The sequence below is a fragment of the Mus caroli genome, chromosome 4, assembly GCF_900094665.2.
Source record: "Mus caroli chromosome 4, CAROLI_EIJ_v1.1, whole genome shotgun sequence".
Classification (NCBI taxonomy): Eukaryota; Metazoa; Chordata; class Mammalia; order Rodentia; family Muridae; genus Mus; species Mus caroli.
The window spans coordinates 56,723,543-56,749,675 of record NC_034573.1 but is presented as its reverse complement, the minus strand read 5'-3'; the positions used below and the strand labels follow the sequence as shown (position 1 = coordinate 56,749,675).

The following is a 26,133-nucleotide window of genomic DNA, read 5'->3' as shown; positions in this document are numbered from 1 at the left end:
GGGGGGGGAGAAAAGAACCCACAGTGCTTACAAGCATATTGTTACAGTAATGAAGTCAAGTCTGGGCCCCCAATCCTGCGGCCACTGCTCTCTCTACCCTCCAACCCCAGATCCACCCAAAAGTCAGCCAGCTGGAACAGCCCTCTTCCCACTTCTTTTCCTCCTTCCATTTAGCAGGAAGCTGAGCCAGTGAGGGTCTTGGCTTGTGGCCCAGGACCTTCAGTGTGTATAACAGTCAGGGCTCAGGTCCTGGTGCACCTAGTATATGGTACTGAGCACCACACTACTAGGTGCATGTTCATCTTAACCAGGTCCCAGATCAACTGAGCTGGGGGTGTGGCAGGGAAGCCAGGCTGACTATACTTAGCATCTGTGCGACCACAGGGCAAGGTGGGAAAGTAGTGGGAAGCCAACGGCAGAGTCACTGGAGGACAGAGGAGCCAGGAATCAAGAAGCTGAGAGGCCTGCTCTTCTAACTGTCCTGTCTTGTTCTCTCCTTGGTTGTCTCCCTTGCTCTCCTGTCAGGAGACACCCTAGTCCTTGAGCAGACAGGACAGAGCTAGAGAGGGAGCACTGGGAAGGACTTCCCATGGGAAGGCCAGTTCCCAAGGAGGCAGAGTGGCGGTGGGGGGGCAGGGGGAACCAAGCACACAGACAGCATGGCTTTGCAAGCAGTCAGGAAGTTCTCCTGAAGCAAACCCCCACCAAAACAGAATTCTTTCATGGCTAATATTTTCCTCCCTGTCCCCCTGCCGCCCGAGCTCACACAGGTCTGTTGTTGTTTGCATAATCTGGGAGAGGAAACCGAGCCCCTTTCGGCTGAGACCTTAGGCGCCAAAGCCTGCGGCTGGACAGATAGTCCCAGCTGGTTTTCCGTTCCCTAGTCGCCCCCATGGGCCAGACCTCCATGGAAAGTTTGTGGGTTAGAGATTCCCAGCTTGCTGCTGCTGCTCTGCTCACCGACCCCAATCGGGCATGCTCCAGCTTCCCAAGGCGCTGAGCAGACCTACACAGCTGGCTAAAAAGAGGAGTTGCCCATAGACAATTGTCAAGAAGCCTCTACTGGGAACCTGTTTGGAGCCAGGCACTTTCTGTAAACGACCTAACTTAACCCCACAACCTTCTGACAGCGCTATAATTATCCTACTTTACAGAGAGGAAATGGGCTCAGAGAAGTGAAGTGACTTCCCAAGGACACACCAGAACTGAGGGAATTGAACACAAGGTCCGGGAGTCCAAAGCTCTCCCTACCCCTTCTCCTTGGAAGCTCCCTAGGATAGAAACCTCCTGCAGAGATCAGGTATAGCAGAAGGTGGCTTGCCAGCCTTGCATGCAACACCAAGCAGACCCAACAGCACGTTAGGGTGCCCATGTCCTTCTTACCCTCCTGTAGTTTCACGCTCTGGAGGTAGAGGGGATTTCTCAGGACGTCGCAGCGGCCTGGCTCCTCCTCCTTAGTGAACAGCAGCAGGTCCGAGTAGGCAAACAGTGTCACCTGTTCGGGGAGAGAACAAACACAACTGTCTGCTTTGCTGTCCCTCCAGGATGCAGAGAGCCACAAGGTCCACTAGAGGTCCAGGAAACACATCCTGGACCTCCGGTGTTGGTAGAACCAGAAGGAGCTCCGTGAGGGACCACGCTAATGACGGAGGCTCGCTCTGCAGTGGGAGCAGCCAGTTCATCCCTGCGTGTTCTGTACTTCCCTTGCTCAAAGTAGAAACAAATACAAATAAACCAGACGAAACAATGGCTCCTGTCCTCAAGGTGGGTAGCTCCGTCGGTCTCTCTATGGCCATAGTCCTCCAGGCTCACTGTTCTTGGAGGAGCCTTACTTAGGCCCTGGGGTGTCCCCAGACCATACCCAATACCTGGCTCCCTCAAGCTTCTTCTACAAGCTATCTGTAATGTGAGGGGAAGATTCATGAGGTAGTATTACCAAATTTCTTGCAGTTATTTTTGTAGTGTACCAATGAGAAATTTGGTTCAGGAAAAATGGTGGTTACTTACATTCTGATCTAGGTTTGCACACAACCGCTATTCTTCTTTATGCTCCCAAAACAAAGGAAGGGCCATTCCTAGACATTGTAAGTAACCTGACCGATCTGCTCAGCATGTTTTTATGGTGAAAAGAATTCACTTGGTTTTCTATGTCCACTATGGTTTACACTGTTCTTTCCTTAAAGCTTTAAAGTCCTATCTCAGATGATGATGATAGTAATATAAATTATTAATTATGGGACTCTTCTTCAAGGGGCCATAGCTGATCCTCCATGTCTTCTGAAGCAGGGAGACCCCACCAGAAGAGCTTGGCCCAGCCTGAAGGGCACAGTTTGTGATTTGTTAACCATGTTTGAAAAGCTGGCACGCTGACATTTAGCTAGTGAGCTGCTCAAGATGAACCCGTAGTCCCACCTCTGAGGCTCTCCGAGAGAAATACAAGAATGTATAAATACGAACATATAAGGATGTTCTCAGTGGCACTTCTGCAATTAGAAAAAAATAAAATAAAAGCAGAGCATGGTGATACACAGTTACAACCCCAGCAGTCTGTGGCCAAGCAAGAGAATTATGAGTTACAGGCTATTCCAGGGTATACAATGCACTCTAAGCTAATCTGGGCTATGTGATGAGAGCTTGTCTAAATTTATCTATGTTATACATACATATGTGCATATATATGTATATGTACACATATATATGTATATAAGACATATCCAAAGGCCTACCTGCCATCCTGGGCATTACACAAAAATGGAACCTGGAAGTAGCTCAGGGATGTACTTAGGCAGGCCATCTCAGGGTCATGCCACCTTCCAACAGGTCCCAAACACAAAAGCTCTAGAGTTTGGGTGCTGTAGAGATGTCTCTGTGGTTAAGAACATTGACTGTTCTTTCAGAGGTCCTGAGTTCAAGTCCCAACAATCACATGGTGGCTCAGAACCATCTGTAATGGGATCTGATGCCCTCTTCTGGAGTGTCTGAAGACAGCTACAGAGTACTCATTTTTAAAAATCTAGAACTCTTTGCCAGAAGGGCTTTTTGTTTGTTTGTTTGTTTGTTTGTTTTTAAAGATTTATTTATTTTATGTATGTGAGTATACCATCACTGTCTTCAGACAGACCAGAAGAGGGCATCGGAGCCCATTATGGATAGTGGTGAGCCACCTTGTGGTTGCTGGGAATTGAACTCAGGACCTCCAGAAGGGAATCTTAACAGTGAAGCATGCCCAGCCCAGCCCAATACAGTGCGACAGAAGCATTCCTGCAGCTGAGTACCTGCTCCTGCCCTGTTCCATCCTCACTTAAACAGTATCACTGCCCTCTTCAGCTCAGACAGGTTAAGTGACTTTCCCATGACCACACAGATAGGGATCTAATGACAGAGAGGTGGTAACGTGCCTATAGCAGAAGAGACAATAAATTCAGTAAGTGTAGGAAGGAAAACAATGGAGTGCTCAGAAGACGTGTGGTTAAGGATGGTCTGAGGAGGGTCTGCAGAGTCAAGGGGCTGCTCTTGTAGGCAAACCTTCATCTTCCCACAAAACATGTCCCCCACTCAGGGAAGGTCTGGCTGTTACCTCCAGACCATAGGGAAGCTGGCAGAAGAAAGGTCAGAAGAGATCATCTGTGAGACTAGAAAATTAAAACTAAAAAAAAAAAAAAAAAAAAAAAAAAAAAAAAAAAAGCCTAGGGCTGAATGGAAGACTTGTGGGAGGAGCCACAAGGTGAGAAAAGCTCTAAGCCACTGCCCCCAGCCCCCGCCTACTCCCAGAGCTGAGAATATGGTCTAGACAGGAAGTGATTAAGGCATGAGAGAAAATTTCCCCCAAAGGTCGGTCAGGCAAAGGCCAGGGCTGGCACAGGGCTGGAAGCAAGGCAGATGGCAGGCATGCCAGAGCAAAGCATGTGGGCCCTGCTGCTCCCCAACAGCCTACAAGCAGAAGCCTCACAATCCAGGGAACACTGTCCCCCTTCTCCACAGTCCAGTTACCTGCTGCCTTCCACCACTGGCCCTGGGCCAGTCTTCCCCACACTTGCTCCTAGGACACATGTATTTCCCAGAATCCCAAGATTAGTCACAGAATCCTTACAACTTGGAGGGTGACTTCTCTCAAGTGGCCCTGACCAAAGCCTTCTCCTGGGCACCCGGCCATGGGGCTGCGCCTACCTACAGACAACACCTTGATACTTCAGTTAATGGTAAACCCAATGAGTCTGTGTGAACTGAGGGTGTGGCATCTTGGACTTCATAGTATTCCTGGAACCTAGTAAAAGCTCTGGCCCAGGCCCCAGTGACCAGAACTGAGGTCAGGATGTGTGTGTAAGAGGCTGTCAAGAGGCTGACTTTGTGGTGCATGCCTTTAAACCCAGCAGAAGCAGGCAGGTCTATAGGTTCGAGGATAGCCTGCTCTATGAATCAAGTTCTAGGACAGCCGAGGTTACACAGATAAAGCTTCTCTCAAAAACAAAACCAGAGGCAGAGGCAGGCGGATTTCTGAGTTTGAGGCCAGCCTAGTCTACAAAGTGAGTTCCAGGACAGCCAGGACTACACAGAGAAACCCTGTCTTGAAAAACAAAAACAAAAACAAAAACAAAACCCAAAAAAACAACAAAACAAACAGGCCGCCACTAAATGATGATTTGATCTGGGTGTGCATCCAGATCAAACCATGTGACTTCTGTGCTGCGGGGATGGGAGCAGCTCCCTAACATCACCATGCTCAGAGAAGAGCTGTGATAAAGAAGCAAGAGAGAGAGCATTCAAGACATGCAGAGCTTCCAACTGCTTAGCACCTTCCAGTTTACAACTCTGCTGCCTCGAGAGGCCACCATATTCATTTAGAAACCCCTTTGGGAAAAGTTATTGCCTGGAGAAGGACACAGAGTAACTAGAATCTAGGAACCCTACCCTCCCACCCCTCCATGTTCTCAAAAGCTACCCAATGCCTGGTGATAGCTGCTTTTTCCATTTTCAGTTTGAGGATCGGGAGACATGGCGAAGCTCTCCTAGGAGGCTGCTGCTATCCTACTTTGAGGAGAAGGGATGAAGTTACCTTTCTTGTCTTCAAATTAAAATAGACTACCTTCAGTCTTAAAGGGAGAGTTTCTTTTGGTTCTCAACTTCCAAAGATCCAGGAGGCAAGAAGTTGTGTGTGTTTGTTGGGGGCGGGGGTGGGCGGGGATGAGGGGTAGGGGCTGGGAGAGTGGTGGGGTAGGGGGGAGTGAACTGTTACTACAGCTATAGCTTGGCTTGTGTTCCCTTGGTTTTAACAAACATACCCAAAGCGCTAGGGATCATGGAGAGCATTACCCATTCAGAGAGCCAAGAACTTATCCTGGCTCCATTCCCTACCAGCCTTGAGATTCTTGGGTCCTGGTTGAGCCCCAGTCTCCTTGTGCTTCTCTCCTGTCATGAGAATGTTTCAGGCCTAATTGGCATGACGCGTGTAGCAAGGGATCATGTATGTAGCATGCATGAGCAGTGAGGATATGCAGTAAATACCTAATTTTTGTAGATGTAGTGGTGAACAAGATAAGAGAGAGAAAATCGGACATAAGAGTATATAGTTCAGGTGGCTCTTGTCCTTAACTGGCTTCTTCTGGGCACATTAAGTACGCAGCCACACCTCTCCAGCTCTGACCCTGCAAACACGCACTTAGGCACCAAACCCAGCACCAAGGGACTTCTCACTCTTACAACCTACATCCTATCTCCCAGTGAAATTTCTCTCCCACTGAAGCAAGTGGGAAGGTTGATAGGCTGAGGCCCTTAAGAAAGCTCTCCACAGAGAGGCCCAGAGTGACGTCAGCAATCCCACGGGTGCGGGAGCTGAGCTCTACGTGGGTAGGGAGAGGGAAGGGCCGTGGTGAGGGCTGTGTGTGAGGTGCTCACAGAGGCTGTGTGAGGACAGAGGCTGGGGATGCAAGGAAAGTTAAAAGTTACATTTAGTTGGCTATGAGATATCCAAGCTGGTCAGATAAAAGGAGGGACAGGGCTCTGGGCCAATGACAGCAGGCCACTGACTCCAGAGGCCTGCCCCTTAGAGCATAATTTAAGATGCCTTCATTCCTTCATATATCCTTGACTCCAATGCAGCTGATTGCGACAGGCTAAACTGTAAGCCAGGATGGCTTCTAACAAGAAGATTCACCCCGGAGGCACTCTAAGGCACGCCACAGACGAGGTAACCGAAAGGACTATGACTCGGAGGCTGGAACAGAGTGGACTATTACCTCTGCCATGGTAATGCCACACGCTGAGCCTGTAAATGAGAGAGCCGGCTTAGCACAATGAGTGGTCCTGGAGACACCTACTAGGCTGGAGAGTAGCTGGTCGAGTCAAGGGACTAAGAAATAGCAGAGAGTCAAGGTCAAAGTTAAAGTCAGAGAGGAGTGGAGCGAGGCTTCAGCCACCCATCACTGTGTGGGCAGCATATGAGCAGCGAGTGATCCATCTCCCCGGTCAGTCCAGGAGGGCAGACATAGAGCATGTGGGCTTGTCCCATGACAGCCCAGAGAATTAACTGACCTCAACAGAGACGACCACTGGCTTCTGTCTGTCTGTCTAGTTTCTGTCATTACTTCATAAAACCTAAAGGAAGGAAAGCCAGGGGATTTTTCTTCCCTGGGGACCCCCCACTCCTCTTTCCAGAGTTTTGCTTACTTTCCAATCTTTCTGAATAATGCTTACACCCTGCTTTTCCATACTGTCAAGCGGACACATCCATTATTAACCTTCTTTGGCCTAAGACAACAAATGCAGAGCTACTGTCCCAGGCCAATCCTTAATGATTGACTCCTCCACCGTCTCATGCCCTTGAGTCCTGTACAACAAGACAAGTCACCAGTCAAGGGAGGGACAAGCACACAGTCTCCCTGGGGAGCCCTCCTAAAAGAGACAACACTCGTATGGAACACAGGTGTCCTGATCTGCTTGCTTACAACAAAACACAAGCAAAGCCAACTTCCGGTGTTAGCTCCACTTGCCCAGAGTGTCCAGGAGGATAAAGCTACAAGGAGCTAACCTCAGACCCTGCCCTCTGCCCCAAACACGCACAGACCCACTGCTCAGATGGTAAGGGTGATGAGGAAGGCAGAAGTCACCAGAAGCCAGTGACAGAGCTGGGGCTGGATACAGACTTCCAATATCTAAGCTCTCTGACCTTTCCACTGTGTGGGTGAGGGAGGTCCTCCCAGCTAGAGATAAGCTGGTTCCCAGGAAGAATGACCTATCCCCTGACCCCTATGGACAGGGCTAGAGCTGGGGGAGGGGTATGGAGGGTGGCCATAGACTGAGCTCTCAGAGGGGGTCTGGGCTTGGGTTCCTATAGAAAGACTCCAACATTCCTCCAACGATTCTCTTTGGCTAGACTTTAATCTTCAGGGGTGCTTATCTCAGCTGGGATAAACTGTTATCTTTTCTCCTCCTGGGATAAACAACGAGAAGTCTTTTTTAGAGACTAGAGGTATGCTTTGACCATACTAATGATCAACCTTGAGAGAGAGAGAGAGAGAGAGAGAGACAGACAGACAGACAGACAGACAGACATTGTAACTGGATGGTAAACAAGAGCTGGGTAACTTCTCCATAAGGCTTTCGGAAGAGTTTCAGGTCTCCACCCTGAGGCTGTCTAGTGCTCCAAAGGAAGAGAGAAAGTGAGGGAAGGAAGCCCAGCTGGTTTCCAGCAGGGCTGTGAAGGTCTTACCTGGGAAGTCTTGTTCCTCCCCTCATACAGCAGCAGCTCCTCTGACAGCAGGAGAGTCCGGGCAGGGTTACAGAGATCTAGGGGCTGAAAACCAGTCACTCTGAGTGGGATGCAAAGGGCAGCTTGCCAAAGCCAGAGCAGAGGGAGAAGACAAGACTGCCTGCCCTCCTCCTTCCTACCCCTGACCCCACACACCCTCACGCCCCCGCCCGCAATGGAAAGAGAAAGACTCTGCTCCAGCTCGGCCCAGCCAGGCCTGATCAAAAGAGCTGCTCTCTCTACAGGAAGTTCAGCCACAAGCTCAGGGCCTTGCAGTTCTCCCCTGGTGTCCGCCCCCACCCTGGGGCTCCAGCACTCTCCCAGCTCGCCTCCATTCTGTGTGTGCCTCAGAGGGAGGGAGGTCTCTGCTGTCAGGCCCAGGAGGCATCTTGAGAGCCCTATGCCAAGAGATATGGCCACTCAAGTCTCTTCAAGGCCAGGCAGATCCCCGCCCTGCTCAGGTCCCAGGCTGAGCCTACCAACTCCTTCACCTCAGCAACTGATTCCTACTCAGACTTCTAGTCCCACCACCCTGTCCTGTCTGATTCAAAGAACGTGCCCAAACTCTGCCTGATCCTCCTTGAAGGGACACCTGTCCTTGGGAGTGTACATTTATCACACATGCCCCCACCCCCACCCCCCAGTCCCTGACCTCAAGCAAGGGATATAGAAAGATGACAAGATAGGCATCAACTGTGTACTACAGCTCGGATGGCGCTTCAAACATAGGCTATGCATAAACAGATGGGGAAATCTGACAGAAAGCAGAGTGAGGTCAGTCATCAAGCAAGTGGGGGAGGTCTCTGGTGGGAAGGGAGAGCACTGTAATATGGAAGAGGTGGGACAGCGTCCGTCCGTGTGGACAGCTACTGGCTATTCCTCGGTAGGTAGTCACTCTGATTCTCTGTTTGGCATATGCAAGTCTTTTTTTTTTTTTAAAGATTTATTTATTTATTAAGTATTATATGTAAGTATACTGTAGCTGTCAGACAGACCAGAAGAGAGCATCAGATCTCATTACAGATGGTTGTGAGCCACCATGTGGTTGCTGGGATTTGAACTCTGGACCTTCGGAAGAGCAGTCGGGTGCTCTTACCCACTGAGCCATCTCACCAGCCCGCATATGCAAGTCTTAAGCCATTTTTATCTTAAGTCTTTCTCCCACCCCCACCCCCACCCCACCCCACCCCACTCCCCGCTCTTTCTTTTGTGGCAGGGTTTCTCTGTGTAGTCTCAGCTTCCCAGCTGTCCTGGTACTCATTCTGTAGAGCAGCTGGCCTCAAACTCAAGAGATCCACCTGCCTCTGCCTCCTAAGGCATGCGTCACCAGTTTCTGGCTTGAGTGTTTCACAATTTAAATTTTTTCAGTTTTAAAAATTTTAAAAACCAATTAAAACTGGGAATGGTGGTGACACATACCTTTAACCCCAACACTCAGAAGGCAGAGACAGACTGATCTTTGTGAAGTCGAGGCCAGACTGGTCTACAGAGAGGTTGAGGACAGCCAGGGTCATATAGATACCCTTTCTCCAAAAAACTAAAAAAAAAAAAAACCCTCAAAACATAATTTACAAATTTAAAAAACTGTACTACTCTTATTAGGTGTGTATGTGCAAAAATACATAATATGTGGAGTGGGCATGTACACATACACATATATACATGTGGGAGTAGGCATGTATGCGTGTGCTCACACACACACATGTATATGTGGAACAGGTATGTGGATGTGGGTGTGAAAGTAGGAGGACAACTTGGAGAAGTCATTTCTGTCCTTCTGCCATACGGGCCCCAGGGATCAAACTCAGGTTGTCAGGTTCGGCAGCATGTACCTTTCCCTACTGGGGTGGCTCACCAGACTTAATTTGTAATAAATATTAAAAGACAAAACCAAAAATAACCAGGCAGGTAGCACGCACCTATGACCCTAGTCCTTGGGACACTGAGGACGGAGGATCGAGTTGGGTCATCCTGAGCTACACAGTGAAAGGCTGTCTACAAAGCCAAGGACTGTGGGCATAGCTCAGTGCTTGTCTGGAAACAGCACGAGCAAAGCCTTGGGTATGGTCCCCAGCTCGGCAAGAAAAGGAAAGTGTGTGGGGGGAGGGGGTGGAGAACAACATGGTGGGGAAATAAGAGCTTCTTACATTTAAAAAATGTGTGAACAACCTAAAGGGCCATAAAGTGATATCCAAGGGGCAGAATAAATAAAGATCTGAGAGGAAAGAAATACAGAACATGTTTACTACCTATTCACCATGTGCTGGCTGTCTAAGCTGTTAGTCCCTTAGTATTTTGGCCACAGCAGCAATAAACACAGACATGCGAGGATCTCTATCTAGGATATAGAGTCCTTTGCTCAGTAGTAGCGTGACTGGGTCATATGGTAATTATCTACTTATTTTTTTAAAAAAACAAGCTCATCTTGAAAATGAGGTATATACATTCAATGGTCTTATATCCAGCCATAAAAATTTAATTGTAGCATTTGCATAAAATGGGCAGATCTAAAACATATAGTATATGCTTTCTCATATACAGAATCTAGCTTTCAATGATTTTATTTTATGTGTGTGTGTGTGTGTGTAGGTATGGGCCATAGAGCCAGAAAAAGAACAACAAGAGGAGAGGAGAGTTGCTGAGGAAAGAGGGGTATAGAACACAGAAGACACAAGGGTGGGAAAGATGTTATGACAGCAGAGACGTACCAGGGACGGCGTGTGGGAGAAGAGGGGGAAGACAGCAAATCATGGTTGGAAATGCTGTACCGGAACCTAAGACTCTGGATGCTTATTAACTCATTGGCGGGAAGAGGGGAAGGAGGAAGCGGAGACATGAAGAAGTGGGAGATTGGGGGGGGGGGAAGGATGGGGGGTGAAGTGTGTGACTCCCGTGACTTTCTGCTCTGTGCTTCTGTACCACTACTGCTATCCTGATGCATTTGCCTGAGCAGAGGGACCAGCCACACAGTCTCTCTCCCTCAGTCAGTTTCAAACATAAGAGCCTCTGGGTGAGGCAGCAGATATTACTGCCAGACTCTGTAGTGCACCTGTCCCAGACCCAGAGGATGAGGGAGCTGGGAAGGGAGGGCAAGGACCCTCTCATGGCTCCACACGTTTCCACATAGCCTTCTGGAAACTTCTGCTTCCCTTATAACCTCCAGACTAGGAAGCTATTTTTCTGTCCCCAGAGAGGGCCCTGGATCCTGGATGAGTTTACACCCTCATTCCTGGAACCAAGGTCCCTTACTGTTCTCACTTCCTCCTGAGGGGACCCCTGGGGTGTGCCGCAGCTCACCTGCACAAAGACAGGGAACACCAGGACTTTAGGGGCCAGGGTGACATAGGTGCCGTAACTGGAATGCGGGACGTGTGATCTCAGGGCTGAGCAGTCTTGGTAGTTACTGTGGCCCTTCATGGTCTGCACTGTCTTCATGAGCCGAGACTTCTTGCCCAGGCCGGTGTACGATTTCCCTTTAGTAGCAGTCCCCGGTTCTGTGGAACAGAGGTGGGGGACAATGAGATACTTTCATGGTCTCTTGAGGGATCCAGCCCCGCCCCGCATTAACAAGGAACAATGTCTAGTGAATCCCACTCCAACCAGGCTCAGCCTTGGCCTTGAGGATTCCTGAGGGGGAAGAAGGGTGGACGGGTGGGGTGGGGAAGGAGAAACAGCAACTCCAGGGCCAGGATAGAGCCATCAGCCCACAACTGTGACAGGGGGTGTTACCTTGCCACCCCACCCCTCCCAGTGACCCAGGCACCAAAACAAAGCTATCCACTTATCAGCCTTGCGCGTTTGAAAATCAAGAAATTGTCTAGGCATGTTGGCACACGCCCAAGAATCCCAGAATTCAGAAACTCGAAGTCGAAGAACCTGAAGCCTGTGCAGCCCGGGCTGCACAACAAGATCCCATCTCAAAACAACAGCAGCAACAAAATCACAATGCAACAGAAACTCCCATCTAAACACTCGGGGCTGACCTCACAGCATCTGCCGTCCCACATGGAACGTGAATTGGAGCAGAGGTAGCTTTGCAAGAGACAGGACAGGGCACACACGCTCATCCTGTTACCATCCCACCCCGGAACCCCTGCTCATCACCAGCCAGGCACAAAGGTCTGTTCCCTGTGATAATGGAGACAACATGCTTTGTCTGTATGCACCAGGGTCCACACCTTCCACTAGCCAAGGTTAGCAGGAGCTACCTGGCCACCACCATCAATTTGTGTGTTCTGTGTTCTTGCTGTGTGTGTTCTGAATGAAAAGGTAGGAACGAGCCTGAGCGATGGGGTTCACACACTCCTGGGCTCCTTCCTAGGGTTCCTGCTGCCAGGGGAAACCAGCCAGACTCTCCCTGACTAAGGAGCCCAGCCTGGGTCTCAGAGCCCAGGCATCCTCTAGCTTTCTGCAGACAGTGAGCAGGTGACCTGAACCAGTCTTGGGGAAGCTCCCCACCAACACAAAGGCCACTGAGAAGAGGAAACAGTCCAGAAGGTTTTCACACTTGCTCCTTCCCCCTCCCCCACCATGCCCCTTTTCACTGAGAGGTGAGAAAAACAAGTCAACTCTCCCCCACCCCCACAAGTGACCAGATCACAGTCTGGCAGCAGCACTCAAACCACTTCCTGACTCTTCAAGGGTGGCTGAGACATACAAAGAACAGGGACCCAGATGGGGACAGGAGGCACAGATACAGGAGAAGTGTCCCATAGCTTTCTTTCTGGCCTGGCCCTGGGGGTTGATGGGTTGGTTGTCTGTGAGCAGCCTGGCCTTCCATTGGTAAAAATACAACCTGTGCTTCAAGATCTACCCTAGACTTGAGTTGGACAAGACACCTTGAATGTGAGCCATGTCTTTCTCACTCAAAAGCTGACTGTGCAGCCCGGAATACTGTGCAACTGTGCACGGAGCAGGCTCCTTCCCTGTTTGAGACAGTTCTCTCTGTCCAGCTGAGTCAGTGGGGAACTAACAAAAAGGCCCCGTGAGAAACGGGGATTGGAGGCCAGGCTGGTGTGTGATTGCAGGATGGATGGATTACCTCCAACACGAAGCCAGCCATTGGCGGTAACATGGCAGAGAAGGCCTGGAAGCACGCCGTAAGTTAGGTCACAGAACAGTCTGGAAACAGACAGGCTAGACGAACAGAGCACAGCTGGATCAGGGAAGGTAAACCCATGCAGGGCTGACAAGCAGGGGCTGAGGTCATCCAGACCAAAATGACGGAAGGATGCAGTCCACAGTGGAAAAATCCAGGTGTGGGGGCTCTAAGTCTCAGACTTACAAGAGATTTCTTCCCTAGGCCCAGTTGCCCAGCACTGTCAAAGAATCTTCACCCTAGATATCAAGAGTCACAAAGCAGCCACCTGACCCATCTCTCTGCTTCCAGAGAAGAGGGGACTGCTTAGCCCCATTTTCCAATAAGCAAACAGAGGTATAGAGTTCTTGTATGAGTGGACCAAGGTCATTCCGCTAGTAAAGGACACTAGGTAGGACCAGCCCAATCTAGGTGGTAGCCACTCCCTAAAGGAGCACTGACACGCCACTTTGGGGATATGGGGCAAGGGGTGTGGTTCTCTGGAGCTGAATTTTTTTTCCCCAAGTTATTCTTTTTTTAGAACAATCCAGATTGCAGGCCGGCTGCTGAACCCCATGAAGGCAAACTTCCACCTGTCACCTCTTGTGAGGATGTCTGGCCTAAACCTGTATCAGCTCCATTTCCTCTAGCGCCTGCTTCACTGACCAAACATAGCAATTACACGGCTTTGCTCTAAGCTTCTGAGGGGAGCCCTGGCAGCCCTCTGGCTCTGGCGGTGGTAAACTTTCAAAGAACAGTGGCCCTGGGGCATACGCCAACTACAGCCGGACAGGCACTCTAGGCTCTGGAAAGGCCTCAGACCCTGTTCAACGCAAGATGGCTAAGCTGTCCCCGTTCCTGATCTTCAAAGCAGGATGGCTGAGTTCTCCATCCTGAAAGGCCACCGTCCTTACAGGCCAGAGCAATCAGAGGCCAACACCCTGGTGACAGCCCTCACCTCTGGGTAACCCTGGGTGTGTGAGGGAAACCACGTGCCCGGAATTCTTCACTCCTTCCTCTGAACTCACGAGTTGGGGCTGCAAAGAATTAATCCATGGGAAAGATATCCTCTGATACTAAGAGGATCACTGTGCTGAAATATGAGTGAAGTCGAGATCGTGACGCAGGGTGGCTCAGCTGGTAAAGTGCTTGCTGCACTAGCCGTGTGGCCCCGAGTCTACTCCCCAACACCCAGAGAAAAAGCTAGGCATGGTGGCAAGTGCTTGTGATCCCAGCACTGCAAGAGGCCGAGACCTGTGGATCCCTAGGGCTCACTGGCTGGCCAGGGTAGCTGAATCAGCAAGTCTCAGGCCCCAGTGAGACTCAGTAAAATAGGGTGGATGGCTCCTGGGTTTGACCTTTGGCCTCCATGTGCATACACACTCACACACACACAAACAGTGCATGTGTGTGGATACACACCACGTTAGATCTGGACAGAGGGAACTCAGAACACTTCCACCGTTATTAACACCGCCATCTCTTCCTTCCTGACTTGTGCTTTCCTCTGAGGCTTGGGTGACCATGCCCTTTTTGGCACTGTATTTTCAGAGAGGAGTCAAAACACAGACATGGTTCGGGACCAACCATACAGGCAACTCTAGAGCTTCGTGGGAGAGGACTGAAGAGCTAGCGCCCGGACCGAATGCACATGCCCAAGTAGGTGACACATCTTCCAGGGTCCCTTCCTCAGTGGCTTGGCTTCAAAACTATACCAACAACCAGAGTCCTTCTCCTCAGCCGTTCTGCCCAAGTTCCACCAAGTTTCTGTTGCCTGACAGGCCCTGGGTCTGAGGTTGGGCCTACAGAAATACGCTGAGCCCGGCCCAGCCCCGCCCCTAATAAAATCACCATTTAGCAGTGACATATTTACTTTGCCCTAATGTGCCCACTAAAAGCTTTTAGACACTTACTGTTGAATCACTATCAGACTCCTCCCTGGGAGGAACACAGCTTCATTTCCGGCAGGCTGGGCCCAAGTGCTCACAGGCCCCAGCAGGGAGAGGAAGGAGGTGCCTTGCATCAGAAATTCTGAGCCTGATAGGAGCCCTCTCTTCCCTAAGGCCCAAGTGCCCACTTTAAGAATCATCATCGTATCACTAATGGAGGGGGGAAGAGCACAGAAATAAATCTGAGATGAGATGGGAAGGGCACTCTCAAGGAAGAAGGCCAAGGGTGTTCTACAGGCATAGAAAGGTTCAGTCACACTCCAGGTTGGCCTCACAGACCACATGGCAAGGCTGGCCTCAACCTTCTAGACCAGCTGGACTTTGGGGTCAGAGCTCTCTGGCAGGTGTGTGAGGGCCTAAGGGCCTGTCCCACCAACTCTTGCACAGAGTCTCATATCCCAGGGTTCCTGGAGAAGTGGTTGCTTTCTGCCAGCTCCCACTTCTGGCCCCAGAATGTGCAGGCCAAAGGAGAAGAATGGTTTAATTAGCAGAGACAGCTACAAAGCTTAGAGGCAGCTCTCCTGCACCATCTTTCTGCATGCAGGCAACTGCATACAACCGTATTCCCCTAGAACCCTCCAGACAAGCTCCGGGGCAGGAACAACTGATCCTGTTTTGAAAGGAGGAGGCAGTGATCTGCTTGAGTCCCACAGTGAAGATTTGGACCCGAGACCCCAAAGCCCAACGTTCCAGAACTGCTCTCCATGTGGCTTCAAGCATTGGTGTCCACGGGCCCCTAACAGATATGGTTGCTCAGCAACACTGGCTAACAGCCAAGATAAATGCCAAGCACCTGTCTCTTAGGTGGTTCTCGCAGATTCCCCTCTCCACCAACTTAATTCTGACTTTAAGAAAATTTAAGGAAAATACACTCATTCGGGGATGGGGAGAGAGGGTACCAGGAGGATCAGGGGGAGTGGTCTGTTTCGAGATGCTGGGTAACCCCAGCTCCATCAGAAGGGCCTCTGAACTCAGAACGGGAAGTTGGGCCCGACCTCAGCTGACCTCAACTATCTCTCCAGGCTGAGAGGGCTTAGCATCTCGGACAGCTCACCTTCAGGGATGGTATCCTCCTGGTACACAGGCCGCAGCAACTGCAAAGACAAGAAACCTAGCTCAGTCCCAAGAATGGGACAGAGCAGCCTAGCAGGGGGTTGCACACAGGTCTGACGACAGGAAGTATAATGTTTCAGGATATGAGAGAAGCATAGCAGTTCTCTTAAGGAGAAGGGGTGGAAGAGAGCTCTTCATGCTCCATGAAGTGGTGGCACTCCGAGAGACCACAGCTTCCTTCATGGCCGCTTGTTCCAAAGTGTGCTCCATGGACCTTGAGAATGATAGGACCCTAACAGCCATACCACAGATGTCTCACAATCCAATCTTCCCGTTTTGTTTTGTTTTTTTTTTTTGTTTTTTGTTTTTTTTTTCATCCTAACCTACCACAGGAACCCAATACCCTTCCACACTCAGCTGTCCATACCTGGCTTCCAGGATTCAGTGGGGCCAGGATGATGTAGTTGGGGTCAGTAGGGGTGGTGGCCCGGGACAGTGCAGGCAGGGTGTGCTGGCTGCTGTGCTTGCCCACCTCAGTGTAGCGCTCCCAGCCACCAAGCAGTAGACCATCAGAGCTGTCACACACCAGGTGACAGCTGTGGCGCTGCTCAGGACGAGCTGGGGCCCCATGAGTACAGTTCTTCTCCCTCTTGTTAGGGGGTGACAGGAGGTCATGTGTGGACTTGCAGGAGGCCCGCCGCAAGACTCCGCCATCTGGCCCCGGCTTGATCTGGGGGACTACACGCCACACGAGCAGGATGATCTCGCTAGGACAGCTCCTAGAAATTCCACAGAGGAGTTCAGACTTGGGGACATCAGAACCAGTCAGGGTAGGAAGCTCACAGGGCAGAGAGCAAGCAGAAAGAGGCCAGGCAGGAGCAAGCGAAATGTGATCTTCAGGTAGCGGATCCAAAACGGACCGTTGGGGTGCTAGCCCACAAAGTCAGATATTTTACCGAATACACGTTAACTTGTGAGATTAAAACATCTGCACTGTCTGCAGTCTCTTAAACAAAGGGTTTAGCCATTCAGTAGCAGGGACAATTAGCTAAAGTGGAACTGGCCCCTTGGAACCACGGCAGGGACCACGGGGTAGGTTCAGAGCATCTTTCCTGCTGTTTGCTGTGGGATCAAAATTCATCTGGGCCTGAACCTTCCATTTCCAGGCCAAGAAACGGATTCCCCGAGGAGCGATGTAAATTGCTCACAGCTGGGCTGAGAGCAGACTGAGAGGAGGAGAGCAAGGCAGTGAGCCCAGGGCTGGGTGGGGAAGATTTGCCATCAGCTGAGGTTTCCGCCGCCCACTGCCCCCTGTCACCGGATCTCGTGTGCCAGCTCCACACATTTCCAGTGCTCCACGGGCCTCTCATTCAGTTGTAGCACTGTGTCCAGCTGCTGCAGTCCCGCCCTCTCTGCCGGGCCCCCTGCAAGGACAAAGAAAAGCCACTCAGAGACCACTGAGGCCTAAGACTTCCTCAGAGAACCTGGAATCCTTTGCTTCGCTGGTGACACTGGGCGAGAGTTGTTCTTTTCCTCTTTATTGTTCCACACAGAGGTGCTGAACTGGGGGTTGATCAAAGGCCTTCACCTCTCCACGTTCTCACACCCCCACCCTCTCCAAGAGTCCCTTAGAACAGTAAGAAACTGATATCTTTTTTGGCAGTGGAGGTGTGTGTGTGTGTGCGTGTGCTGTGGGTTGGGAAGAGGGAGGGGGAAATGCATAATTATGTGTACATACATATAGAAGCCAGGCACTCATCTCTCTCTCTCTCTCTCTCTCTCTCTCTCTCTCTCTCTCTCTCTCTCTCAGGGTTTCTCACTGGCCTGGGACTCTCATCAAGTAGGCTACGCTGCCTAATGAATGAGTCTCAACTATTCCCCTTTCTCCGCCCCCACTCGCAGGAGTATATAATTAAAACATGAGCCACAGTGCTTGGCTTCTTTTCTCTTTTTTTTTGCACAGTTTTTTTGCACAGTTTCTGGAGACCAAATGAATCCCCCTCTTACTGTATTAGTGCTTTTCTGTGTCACATTCCCAGCCTCTGCCTATTATGTTCTTGCTTTTTGTTTATGTGTGTGTGTGTGTGTGTGTGTGAGAGAGAGAGAGAGAGAGAGAGAGAGAATCTCACAGTGTAGGCCAGGCTAGCTTTGAATATCCAGCAATCCTCTTGCCTCTACCGCCTAGGTTCAAGGGTTACAAGTACGAGCCAGCACAGCCAGCTCAGGATGTCCACTTCTAAGTGTTACGTGGGCTTGCGGATGGGATGCAAGCTCATACATCTCCCCTGCAGCCCTCAGAATTCGAATTTAGCTCCTCTTGGGCTGGTGAGATGGCTCAGTGGGTAAGAGCACCCGACTGCTCTTCCGAAGGTCCAGAGTTCAAATCCCAGCAACCACATGGTGGTTCACAACCATCTGTAACGAAATCTGACTCCCTCTTCTGGAGTGTCTGAAGACAGCGACAGTGTACTTACATATAATGAATAAATAAATAAAATCTTAAAAAAAAAAAAAAAAGCTCCTCTTCAGAAACGAGCAGAATCAAAATACAGAATCTATCTTCATTTTGATAAAACAACCCTCCTCCTACCCACCGCCCAAAAAAGGCTCTATTTTCATAAACCTCAGATTCATCTGTAGGTCATTTAAAAATATTATTCTTTTTCCTTTGAAAACCCAGAGTCTGATCCAGTGTGAGGCCCCGTCCAGCTCCAAACAGCAAAGTCCAGCTGCCTGGCAGGAGGGTGAGGCCGCCATCCTAGGTCATTCACTTACCAGAATCCACAGCCTGGACTCGGACCGGAGAGTCACAGCAGATGGTGAAGCCAAAGCCGTCTTTGCCCCTCCGGATGGTGATCTAGGACATAACCTTGTCCAGTTACTCCAGAGTTTCAAAACTGGGAAGCCTCTAAGCTCTACCCAGAGCCACCTTCCTCTCCGCAGGGAGCCAGTGCTGAGAAGGAGTCAGCCAGCCTCCTCTACCTATCTCTGACCCACCATCTTAACCCTGACTTATGCAAAGTCAAGCAGAGAGCAGAATGGATGAGATCAAGGAAAAGGGAAAACCCTTTCTCCTCTTGGTCCTAACAGCCCCAGCCCTTTACCCAAGAGCTGTCTGGAGCTCTTCCTCCTCTCCCCACGGAAGATCAGCTTCCTTTCCCACGGAGGTCTTGGGATCTTAGCCCATGGTTTGCCTTGGGCTAAGGACACACACTTTATTTTATTTAGAAATCAAGCCAAGCGGGTGGCCGCCCTCCCTGAGGGCTAGGCAGGAAGATGTAGCATGTTCTCTCTTAGCCCATGGCCAAGTGTCAGCCGAAGAGTAATGGGGTTCATAGGCACGGGCAGAGCCGCGGCCTCCTGGATAAACCAGTACTAGCCACGGGCTTCATTCTGCCTGCAAAGGAATATGGGTGTGGGAGGCCACAGTCCGTTTTCAGAGGTCTGATCAAAGGACCCCCACCACGCCCGTCTTTGAAAATGATTTAGTGCAGTGGTTCTCAATCTCCCTAATGCAAGTACCCTTTAATACAATTCTCAGGTTGTGTCGTTGCTGCTTCATAACTGCAATTTTGTACTGCCAGGAACTGTAATGTAAATATCTGATATGCAGGATATCTGAGATCTGACCCCTGAGAAAGGGTTAGGGGTCGAGACCCACAGGTCAAGAACCGCTGGCTCAGCAGTTAGGTGCACAGACACTACTCCTGCTAATACTAGCTCTTGGGTTCTATTCCCAGTCTCCAAGTCAGCTCACAATCGCCTGGTAACTCCAGCTTCGGGGGGAATCCAACACTTCTGACCTACACGTGGCCAGGCACACATATAAGCATAGTTTAAAAAAAAAATTTTTTTTTAAGACAAAATCTTCCAAAAAACAAAAAGAGCGATTCTGTGTGCAGCATGGCCCACTGGCTCATTCAGATTACTTAGATCAGAAAAAATGGCTTCAAGGGGGAGTCCCAAGATACCCCTAGGGCTGGGAAAGACCAGGGTGGGTCCCAATGAGGCACAAAGAGAAGGTGTCCTGGACTGAGACGGGGAGAGGAGGAAGGCATCTCCGCAAGCCTAGCACAGGTCAGGCAGGGCACAGCCGCATGCAGAGCCTCATGCTGTCTCTCAGGGCTGGGCACTGTATTCACCTGCTAGTAACCCAAGGCCAGGCATGAGGAAGGGGAGCAGGCAGGAGCCCAGGGTGACCAAAGGTCCCCAGGCTCTGCTTCCCACCAGTCCTGGGCCTGGATTCAAAGCAAGTTTGTAAAACAGGAAATCTGACAGACAAGGGGGGGAGGGGGAGGGAGGCAGGAAAATACCCTATTCCCATAAGAATTCTGGGAAAACACATAGTTAAGACAGGAAGAGAAGGAAAAAAAAAATGGAAAGAAAGCAAAACAAAGCCAGGAGTGAACGAGGAGAGCTGGAGGGATCTCGCGTTGCCAATCCAGTAGAGGCCCGGAGAAGACAGCAGGAGCCACTCTGTGGGGCTCACAGGGAACTTGGGACCTACCCTCCACACCACACAGAACTACTTCTAGCTCTGCCCCAATCTTATGTCACAGGGCGCTGAGGATGGCCCCTCCTGTCTGGAGGGTAAGCCCCAGATCCTTGGTCTGAAGATAAATGTGTCTCCACACTCTGGCACTCTGGTCCGGCCAGGGCCAGGAGGCTCTTCACCGCCCTGAGTGCCACCTTGGAGAACAATCCCACCCCACTGGCTAGCAAAGGAGTGACGGGAAAGGGGCTAGAAAGGAATGAGAGCATTGCCCAGGTCTGTGGGAGGAGCAGGCTGCAATGGAGGCCTCTGAGCACACAGAGTAGTGTCCAAAGAGTCAGTCCTCCAAGACAAGAGTCTGTCCTAGACCCCAAAGAATACGGCTTCAGCAAGCCCATTTTACAGAGAAGGTAAGCAAGGCCCAAAGTGAGGGCATACTCTCCCCAGCGATCCTCTCTGACCTTGGGCTCAAGAAAGGAGACAGCCCTCTCCTGACTCTGGAACCTCAGCAGGTCCTGTCAGGTGCCCTTCCCAGGATAGCTCTTTCTCTTGCCTGTCAGGGGCAAGCACTGCCACCGCTCCCAAGTCTCAGCTATGCCAGCACCTGAAGAGTATCTGACGTTCTGTCACACGTGGGCTCCAGTCCCTAACTGCCAGCATTTATTACCCACTCCCTGGAGGTGAGCAGCAGACACAAGCTGAGTACTTTATAGGGGTCACCTTTTCCTCCCACGGGCTTGACTCTATGTCACCACTCCTGTTTTAGGGACAAGCAACTGTAAGCTGCTCAATAGAGTCAGTTAAAGGGGACCACAGAAGGTCCAGAGCTAGAGCTCTGGCCCCACAGAAGGTCTAGTGTGTTCGATGCTGCCCCTGCGTCAATGCGGGAGCCATCTTACCCTGAGTCCAGCCCATGCATGCACCAGGTCCCACTCTGGTCACCAGCACATCCCTGTGCCCTGGCCCCTGGGCCCAAGAACACCTGGGATTTTATTACCTCCTATCCGGCGCTCACCCTGCTTTATGTTTATGAACACCTAAATGTTCTTGCCACAGGGACTACCTTCAGGAAAGTAGGGAGCATAGATTGAGGTCAGTGGTGCAGGAAAATGTTAGAAGGAACATCTGGGTCCCGAGTGATGGAGGCAGGTGCCAGGGGGCTCCCATGGGCCTCTGCCTGTGACCTATACACTATAGAGTTAAGCTCCAGATTCTAATGAGGGTCTTCTCTGTATTTTTTACAGTCAGGGCAATTCGTGTGGTCCCTCCATCTTGGACACTACACAAATCTGGATATATTTTAACCTTCATCCCTACTCCTGATCCCCATTCCTATGTATAAGAAAGAAAAGCTAGTTCTAGAAGAGTCTTTGGGGTGAACGTGACCATCACTCCTGACTCTTCCCTGCCTCCCAGCCCAGGAGCTAAGAGACAGATGCAGTGAAGTTGGCCTCCAGAGCCACAGCAATGCCGGAGTCACTTTAAGGCACTGTGGCAGCCGAGAGGAAAAGATACACACACTACACATACATCACACCTCACCTAGATGCACACACCAGTACATGCAAGGGACATAATGGGTACCGCTGCCTACCAGAAACAGGAAAGTCAGCAAAACTGCAGCTTTCAGGAGTCCCTTAGCTCCCCAGCCCAAACCCACCACCAGCAATCTCAGACCTGAGATGGCGCTTTTTTTTTTTCCAATCACCTCCTCCTAGATAATAAAAGCAAAATCAAAAACCAAGCAGCAACAGCTAACTCATCTCATCAAGGATCCCAGGCAGTGGGGTAGGAAAACACTCAGAACTGGCCTCAGCTGCCTGTAACCCGAGGCAGTAGGTAGCAGGCTGGGTCATGGGTCCAACCCCTGTCTCTAATGTGCCTGCAGGGAACAGGGGGAGGCATAGATGGCCTTGTGGAGAGAGAGATTCTATATGGATGAGCCCCATCCCTGATTCCCACTATCACAGTACCCAGGGGATCAAGCACCCACCTGCCGGTAGCGGCGTTCTGAACACACTTTGCAGAGCCCATTGAAGCGGTTCATGGCTGCGGATCCTGCCTCGGCTGCCTCCCCATGAAAACCCAGCTCTCCCCCCCAGTAGCAGGAGCCCACACTGCACCCCGTCAGCCTGGCATGACCGCCCTGGGAAGCCCGCCTCTCAGAAGAATGGCAGGAAATCACCTCTCACCTCCCCGGGCCCTGTCTGTGCTGTGTGCCTCTGCAGATAAGCCCGAAGGCTTCCTGAAACCTCAGAATGACAAGGAAGAGGGAGAGTTTTATATTAAAATTCCTGTCAACTAGTTAGTATTCCTCGGGCCTGGCTGGCGGGGAGAGGGCGCCTTTGTTCTGGCTGCATTCTCTGCCCTGGGACGCTCTGTGAGAGCAGTGTTCTCACAAACAGCCCTGACTGCCTGCTGGAGGGAAACTCAAGCAGAAAACACACCCTGTTCTGTAACAACACGCCTCCTTGCGAGTCCCAGGGTCCAAAATCCAGTAGACCAGCCCAGTGGGGACAATCTGGGATGCTGTGAACACTATACCCATAAACAACCCATCTTAAGTCAGGGCATTCGAAACATCTGGAGGCTGATGAACACTCAGGAGCTACTTAAGAGTCAGCTTCTGAATTCACAATAAACAGGCTATGTGAAGGAAATGATGGCACGCAGACCAAATGGTCAAATGTGCAAATGGGCTCCCAGCCACGGGGCACCTGCCTCCACATCGTAACAACAAAGAAGTGGAGGCCTAGAGAGGTTACAGTCAAATGCCAAGTTAGGACCCAGGCCTGCAGTCAGTACCTTGACATCCCAGGATCAGTTCTTGTGGGTAGCACAGCATGAACCCAAGCCCCTCTGCCCTCCTAGGAGACCCCCGGAAAAGCCCACCTGCTCACTCATGTAGTTAGAACAGAGGCTGTGCCTTGGTTTGATTGCTGAGTGACCCTGGGCAGGTGACCTACACCTCAAGGTCTTTCAAATGGAGGATTTGCATAAGTGACCTCTCACTTCCCCACACCTCTGCCAGTCACTGTCTCTGCTGAGCACTGTGGACATCATCAGGTGCACAAACCCCCAAATCCAACTCAGAACAGTGTCCTCGGGGACACGGGACAGTAGACAGGAATCTAACACAAAGCAGGTCTTTCATGGGCCACCTAGAGACCTGCAACGCAGGTATCCAAATCATTCCCACATATTCCTAGGGTGGGTCCATAGTCACTCTCTCCGCACAGAGAGGGGGGAGATCTTTGGAGCTATCCCTGGAGCTAGAGGAAGCCTCTAGACTCCTAGTGAAACCATAAAGACCACATCTGGCAGATTATCCAAGCACTATAAGAGGGGCTGGGTGTTTGCACAGGACACACCGACGTTGCCTAACATGAACTAGAAGCTGTGGCTCTGCTCTTCGGTCCTGCTTGCTCCAGCCAGGTGCTCAGAAGCTGCAGGCGGCAGGCAGCTACTGTGATGGCTAGTGATGTGCTGAACTGCCTGTTCCACAAGGGAGTGAGCCAAGGCTCTTGTCCAGAACCCAGCACCAGGCTGGGGTCAGCACAGGCGTAAACCACCCCATAGTGTCCAAGGGATTGGATGAACCGGTGCACAATAGCACCCAAGGGGTTAACTGCAATACAAGAGGTCAAGGAGCATGCCGACACTGACATCTCAGGTCTCCTTGGTGAGGACACACTCCAGAGACCGTGTGGCACGGTGCCCAGAAGAGATAAGGAGGCTCTGCCAACCTCTTGCTGGCTGAGTGGCCACAGTGACATAACACCTGGGATCTATATGTCCTCTTATCTGTAAGGTGGGGTGGTGACAGCCACCTCACAGGAGGTGGTGAGAGTTAGATCACAATCTCACCCCAGGGGCTGATTGATCGTAGAGAGTTTGATTTTCCTTCTCCTACTAAAGAAAACCGTGAGTCACCGTGACAGGTTCTCCAAAGAGATCGAGTTAACTTTGGAGAATTCACCCAAATCCCTGTATGACGTTCCTCTCCAGAGTCACAGCCGGTAGGAAGCCAGAAATCCGTCACTTTCAGATTCAGAGTTACGGATGCTTCTTAGCCCCAGCAGGCTTAACCTGTGAAGGTGCCATGGTTCTCAGAGACAGAGAGGTTCTGGGGACCTGAGGGAAGGGAGGATTCTATTTCTAGAGGCAAAAAAGAAGAAAGGGGGGAGGGAGAGAGAAAGAAGAGAAGAGAAGAGAAGAGAAGAGAAGAGAAGAGAAGAGAAGAGAAGAGAAGAGAAGAGAAGAGAAGAGAAGAGAAGAGAAGAGAGAGAAGAGGAGAGGAGAGGAGAGAGAGCTTTGAAATTAAAGGTCTAAATCTGATCTCTTCCCTTTACAGATCCAGGAATCCCATGAAAGTTGGGGAGGAAAGAGAAGCAAANAGAGAAGAGAAGAGAAGAGAAGAGAAGAGAAGAGAAGAGAAGAGAAGAGAAGAGAAGAGAAGAGAAGAGAAGAGAAGAGAAGAGAGAAAAGAAAAGGAGAAATGAAAAGAAAAGGAGAGAAAAGAAAAAGAAAACTCAGAAAGATCCAGTCACCTACATTTCCTGGCTCTCTCCCACCCCTGCAAAGGTCATGAATGACCAAGACCTATGTACAGGGCAATTTCCAATGCCACACCTTAGGAAAGTTAAGAACTCTCTTTCACAAGGCATGACTTGCTGTGTTCCAAATCCCAAGCTGCCCTCTTTCACGGTCACTTCCGGAACCAAGAGGCTGACAAAGAAGGGAACCACCAGAGACCCTGGAGCCATGCTCAGGTTCCACCAGCCCCAGCCAGGAGTGCGCCCACCTACCTGGAGTTTCTCCCCGTTCTCAGGGTCCTCCTCTCCTGGCATTCTCAACAGCACGTCTAGAAGATAATAGAGCTGAGTCAGAAAGCTCCTACTGGCATGAGGGCCCAAGTTCAAACCGACCATGGGTGAGACTGTCGGGACAATTCCTGCCTTCCAGGATAGGAGGATGCCAAGGCTCAGAGCAAACAGAGGCTTGAGAGCCAGGGCTGTGAGGGAAAGAACAGGACCGAAGCAACATGTAATCCAACCCAAGCTCAGGGCCATGGCAGGCCCTAGAAACATGCATGCCTACAGTGGTGAGATTCGAATGGTCAGCAAGGTGCCGCAGGGATGGGGGGCTTCTGCGACATAAAGTCTGGGAAGGAGACTTCTGGGAAGTTCTGAAGCTTCTGTGAGTGGGGCAGGGGACTGATCTGTGTGAAGCCAGGTGGCACAAACTCAAAGTCTACCATATGGTAGTGATAGCTTGGTCAGGAGTAGCCTGCGATCTTATAGGCACTGGCAAGAAATGCCAGAGAGGCAGAGGTTAATGCCTCACTCAGTCAGGGACAGGGAGCTTCAAGGGGCTTGTACATACCTCTCAGGGGCTGGAGCCGCCGCCTAGCCACCTTGAGGTGCTTAGTCCGACCCAGGTCCTCCCCTAGTAGATAGTACCAGCCACTGATCTCCTGTCGTGAGAGAAGGAAGGATATGGTCAGTCCAGAGACGCAGAAGGCACAGGTCAAGGTACCACTAACCCTTCAAAAACAGACAAACAAACAAACAAACACCTGCAGCTGGCCATTATTGCCCCAAAGCAGATGGTTCAGCCTCCCTGCCCCAAGGTTGCCATTTACACCTTCAGGAAGCCTTCCCTGATTCTCTGGACAGAAGTGATCCTCCCTTAGCCTCTTATCCCTGGACAGTTACAGGCTTGCCTGCCTCCTGCCTCCTGCCTCCTGCCTCCTGCCTCCTGCCTCCTGCCTCCTGCCTCCTGCCTCCTGCCTCCTGCCTCCTGCCTCCTGCCTCCT

General features: G+C 50.9%; 1 protein-coding gene across 7 annotated transcripts in view; it reads right to left on the bottom strand.

The window, feature by feature from the left end:
- Positions 1-26,133, bottom strand: part of Rgs3 (regulator of G protein signaling 3) — a 138,990-nt gene that overhangs the window by 61,620 nt on the left and 51,237 nt on the right. For 4 of the 7 annotated variants that reach the window (XM_029476128.1, XM_021159585.2, XM_029476129.1 and 1 more), the window contains 9 exons: positions 25,701-25,791; positions 25,124-25,179; positions 18,599-18,680; positions 17,142-17,247; positions 16,251-16,602; positions 15,825-15,864; positions 11,042-11,238; positions 7,706-7,789; positions 1,384-1,495 (listed from right to left, as the gene is read on the bottom strand). In XM_029476128.1, coding sequence (XP_029331988.1) covers positions 1,384-1,495; positions 7,706-7,789; positions 11,042-11,238; positions 15,825-15,864; positions 16,251-16,602; positions 17,142-17,247; positions 18,599-18,680; positions 25,124-25,179; positions 25,701-25,791 — 1,120 coding nt within the window. Of the gene's footprint in view, positions 1-1,383; positions 1,496-7,705; positions 7,790-11,041; positions 11,239-15,824; positions 15,865-16,250; positions 16,603-17,141; positions 17,248-18,598; positions 18,681-18,927; positions 19,015-22,308; positions 22,514-25,123; positions 25,180-25,700; positions 25,792-26,133 lie in introns of those variants that run through there. The other 3 variants (XM_029476130.1, XM_021159586.2, XM_029476131.1) reach the window with 2 other exon arrangements.